This window comes from Chiloscyllium punctatum, chromosome 47 (genome assembly GCF_047496795.1).
Source record: "Chiloscyllium punctatum isolate Juve2018m chromosome 47, sChiPun1.3, whole genome shotgun sequence".
In the NCBI taxonomy this organism is placed as follows: Eukaryota; Metazoa; Chordata; class Chondrichthyes; order Orectolobiformes; family Hemiscylliidae; genus Chiloscyllium; species Chiloscyllium punctatum.
This window is the reverse complement of record NC_092785.1, coordinates 30,050,484-30,055,483: the sequence shown is the minus strand read 5'-3', so window position 1 is coordinate 30,055,483 and position 5,000 is coordinate 30,050,484. Positions and strand designations below refer to the sequence as shown.

The following is a 5,000-nucleotide window of genomic DNA, read 5'->3' as shown; positions in this document are numbered from 1 at the left end:
GGCCGTGTTAAATTGTCCCATAGTGTTCAGGGATGTGTAGGTTAGGGTGGATTGGCCGTGTTAAATTGTCCCATAGTGTTCAGGGATGTGTAGGTTAGGGTGGATTGGCCGTGCTAAATTGTCCCATAGTGTTCAGGGATGTGTAGGTTAGGGTGGATTGGCCGTGCTAAATTGTCCCATAGTGTTCAGGGATGTGTAGGTTAGGGTGAATTGGCCGTGCTAAATTGTCCCACAGTGTTCAGGGATGTGTAGGTTAGGGTGGATTGGCCGTGCTAAATTGTCCCACAGTGTTCAGGGATGGGTAGGTTAGGGTGGATTGGCCGTGCTAAATTGTCCCACAGTGTTCAGGGATGTGTAGGTTAGGGTGGATTGGCCGTGCTAAATTGTCCCACAGTGTTCAGGGATGTGTAGGTTAGGGTGGATTGGCCGTGCTAAATTGTCCCATAGTATTCAGGGATGTGTAGGTTAGGGTGGATTGGCCGTGCTAAATTGTCCCACAGTGTTCAGGGATGGGTAGGTTAGGGTGGATTGGCCGTGCTAAATTGTCCCACAGTGTTCAGGGATGTGTAGGTTAAGGTGGATTGGCCGTGCTAAATTGTCCCACAGTGTTCAGGGATGTGTAGGTTAGGGTGGATTGGCCGTGCTAAATTGTCCCATAGTGTTCAGGGATGTGTAGGTTAAGGTGGATTGGCCGTGCTAAATTGTCCCACAGTGTTCACGGATGTGTAGGTTAGGGTGGATTGGCCGTGCTAAATTGTCCCACAATGTTCAGGGATGTGCAGGTTAGGGTGGATTGGCCGTGCTAAATTGTCCCACAGTGTTCAGGGATGTGTAGGTTAGGGTGGATTGGCCGTGTTAAATTGTCCCATAGTGTTCCGGGATGTGTAGGTTAGGGTGGATTGGCCGTGTTAAATTGTCCCATAGTGTTCAGGGATGTGTAGGTTAGGGTGGATTGGCCGTGCTAAATTGTCCCATAGTGTTCAGGGATGTGTAGGTTAGGGTGGATTGGCCGTGCTAAATTGTCCCATAGTGTTCAGGCATGTGTAGGTTAGGGTGGATTGGCCGTGCTAAATTGTCCCACAGTGTTCAGGGATGTGTAGGTTAGGGTGGATTGGCCGTGCTAAATTGTCCCACAGTGTTCAGGGATGTGTAGGTTAGGGTGGATTGGCCGTGCTAAATTGTCCCACAGTGTTCAGGGATGTGTAGGTTAGGGTGGATTGGCCGTGCTAAATTGTCCCACAGTGTTCAGGGATGTGTAGGTTAGGGTGGATTGGCCGTGCTAAATTGTCCCATAGTGTTCAGGGATGTGTAGGTTAGGGTGGATTGGCCGTGCTAAATCGTCCCACAGTGTTCAGGGATGTGTAGGTTAGGGTGGATTGGCCGTGCTAAATTGTCCCATAGTGTTCAGGGATGTGTAGGTTAGGGTGGATTGGCCGTGTTAAATTGTCCCATAGTGTTCAGGGATGTGTAGGTTAGGGTGGATTGGCCGTGCTAAATCGTCCCACAGTGTTCAGGGATGTGTAGGTTAGGGTGGATTGGCCGTGCTAAATTGTCCCATAGTGTTCAGGGATGTGTAGGTTAGGGTGGATTGGCCGTGTTAAATTGTCCCACAGTGTTCAGGGATGTGTAGGTTAGGGTGGATTGGCCGTGCTAAATTGTCCCATAGTGTTCAGGGATGTGCAGGTTAGGGTGGATTGGCCGTGCTAAATTGTCCCACAGTGTTCAGGGATGTGTAGGTTCGGGTGGATTGGCCGTGCTAAATTGTCCCACAGTGTTCAGGGATGTGTAGGTTCGGGTGGATTGGCCGTGCTAAATTGTCCCGTAGTGTTCAGGGATGTGTAGGTTAGGGTGGATTTGTTCGGGGTAAATATACTGTAATCGGTTGTGGGGAATCTAATCTCAAAACTGCACCCGTCCCCGAACGCTGCGGACAATTCCCCCCCCCCCCCCATCAATCAATCCCCCTTCAGCCGCGAGGGCCCTGCAGAAACAGGGAGGTGGCGGGGGAGGGGTTTTGGAGAATGTGCTTTCCCCAGTCAGAGAGTCGGCCTGCGTCTGGGATCGAACCCGGGACCCTGGCGCGCTCATCAGGCTGCAGCGCTCACCTGACCACCATTGCGGCCTTTCCTGGGCCTGCCCGTGAGAGGTCGCTCAGCATAATATCCCCTGGCAACAACCTCTGAACCAGGAGGTCGCCAGTAGGGGAACACTGCTTCCAATCTCCCCTAACTTTCCAGCTTCTCGGGAAGTGTAACTTCAGTCCGGACGGAAACCAGGGAATAATTATCCCGGGGATGGGGGGGGGGCGGGGGGGAGCCATTCAGCCCATCGGTGCAGACACTGTTTCTATCCCACCTGCCTCTTTCCCTCATAGCTCTGCGCCCCATTTGTCCCCAAGTAACGCTCCAGTACCCCCCCCCCTCCCCCACGCTCCCTGGACGAGAACGAGCTTTCTCACATCACCTCACGTTAAAATCTCTCGTTTCCCCACCCCCACCCCCCCTCCCCTCCTATTGCCGTGCCCCACGGTCTCCGCACCCCTCAAAGCTCTCCCCGAGTGTCCTCTCCGACCACGAACAGGGTGAGGAAACCCGACCACCTCAGTCAGGACTCCCGGCGGTCGGGGTTAGGAGTCACGTGGAGGGGCCCCAGACTGGGGAAGGACGGCTGATCTCCCTCCCTCAGGGAAGGTCGCTCAGCCACAATCGCCCGGCAAACGAAGACTGATGTTTCGGGCGGGCGGCCATTTTGGACCCGACTGAGCCAGAGGTCCTGTCTCTGTGCTCGGTGAATTTTAACGCTCGATTTATTTACCGTCGGCGCTCGTGCCAATTTTGAAGAACTTTTTTCCTCACGCCGAAGTTAGTGGGGGGGGGGGGGGGTCGACTAAGACACGGGCGCAAATTTTAAGGGACAGAAATTCATGTTGGAAAGAACCGTACTGTCAGCCAAAGTCGATTTAACGGCATTAACGTTTGGGTGCGCGGTGACCAAAATGTGGTGAGTACTGACAGACGATTGCCGATCTGAATGAATCAATCTGTAGAATTATGAGTGAATCTGGATCGCTCGCCGAGCTGGAAGGTTCATTTCCAGAGGTTTCGTCACCCGACTAGGGTGGGCCTCCGGGCGAAGATGTAACGCTGAACGAGCAGGGTGACGAAACGTCTGGAGATGAACCGACCAGCTCAGCGAGCGAACCTACATCCAGAACCCTCAACCCGAGCTACAAACGTTCGCGGAACCCACTTCTGAAGGAACGGATTGAGATGCCGATGACGAGAGGTGGGGGTCTGACTGCGATGTGGTAGGGTCGACTTGTACATGAGGTATTTGGAAAATACGAGAAATTTTGGCCAAATCTCCAGGGTCGGCTTGTACACGGGATCGAACGGTACGCGGGGATAAACGGGAATGGAACTTCGATGCCGACCAGCGAGGGGTGGGGGTGGAGCGGCTCGAACCCACGGTCCCAGAGCCCAGACTCTACCTTCTCGTCCAGGCACATGACCCCTAGGGTCACACAGTACGGAGACAGACCCTTCAGGAAGGTTGTTGGGAAACTTGAAAGGGCTCCGAACAGATTTACAAGGATGTTGGAGGGTTTGAGCTACAGGGAGAGGCTGAACAGGCTGGGGCTGTTTTCCCCGGAGCGTCGGAGGCTGAGGGGTGACCTTATAGAGGTTTATAAAATCATGAGGGATATGGATAGGATAAATAGACAAAGTCTTTTCCCTGGGGTCGGGGGGAGTCCAGAACTAGAGGGACATAGGTTTAGGGTGAGAGGGGAAAGATATAAAAGGGACCGAAGGGGCAACTTTTTCACCCAGAGGGTGGTACGGGTATGGAATGAGCTGCCAGAGGATGTGGTGGAGGCTGGGACAATGACAACATTTAAGAGGCATTTGGATGGGGATATGGATAGGAAGGGTTTGGAGGGATATGGGCCGGGTGCTGGCAGGTGGGACTAGATTGGGTCGGGATATCTGGCTCAGCATGGACGGGGTTGGGGCCGAAGGGTCTGTTTCTGTGCTGGACGTCTCCATGACTCGAGTCACAAATCCGGCCCAATGGCTGACGTGTTTCTCAGGCCCTTTCCACTGCCTCCTCCTGGTAACCCTGACCCCGTTACTGATCGAAAGCTTCTCTCTCTCTCTCTCTCTCGGCCGTAACTGCACCCCATCCCCTGCCCACCACAGCCCTCAGTGGGATGGATCTCCACCGACGCCCAACAGGACAGACATTATGTACCCTTCTTGTGGAAAAGCTGAGAGACAGACAACAAAGATGGCGCCCGTCTCAGAACTTCCTTCAGCGTCTGGTGAACACAAGGGACGTCTGGTTGGTAAAACAGAGCTGTCTCCAGGTCATGCTTGGAGTTGTTCCTGGCACCTGTGGAGACAGGGTGGACACCGAAGGGGATCACTCGCACTCCCAACTCACCGATTTCCCCACACACCGTCACTTCACAACCAGAGGTCGCACTGACCCCCCAACAGTGCGGCCCTCCCTCAGCACTGACCCTCCGACAGTGCGGCCCTCCCTCAGGACTGACCCTCCGACAGTGCGGCCCTCCCTCAGCACTGACCCTCCGACAGTGCGGCCCTCCCTCAGGACTGACCCTCCGACAGTGCGGCCCTCCCTCAGCACTGACCCTCCCACAGTGCGGCCCTCCCTCAGCACTGACCCTCCAACAGTGCGGCACTCCCTCAGCACTGACCCTCCAACAGTGCGGCCCTCCCTCAGCATTCACCCTCCGACAGTGCGGCACTCCCTCAGCACTGACCCTCCAACAGTGCGGCCCTCCCTCAGCATTGACCCCCCAACAGTGCGGTCCTCCCTCAGCACTGACCCTCCTTGGAGTGCGGCACTCCCTCAGCACTGACCCTCCCACAGTGCGGCCCTCCCCCAACACTGACCCTCCGACAGTGCGGCCCTCCCTCAGCACTGACCCTCCGACAGTGCGGCCCTCCCTCAGCACTGACCCTCCAACAGTGCGG

The 5,000-nt window shown here is 55.2% G+C and overlaps 1 protein-coding gene across 1 annotated transcript in view; it reads right to left on the bottom strand.

The window, feature by feature from the left end:
* Positions 1 to 5,000, bottom strand: part of LOC140468668 (plasma protease C1 inhibitor-like) — a 45,838-nt gene that overhangs the window by 19,981 nt on the left and 20,857 nt on the right. The window contains exon 4 of the mRNA XM_072564745.1: positions 4,252 to 4,392. Coding sequence (XP_072420846.1) covers positions 4,252 to 4,392 — 141 coding nt within the window. The remainder of the gene's footprint in view (positions 1 to 4,251; positions 4,393 to 5,000) is intronic.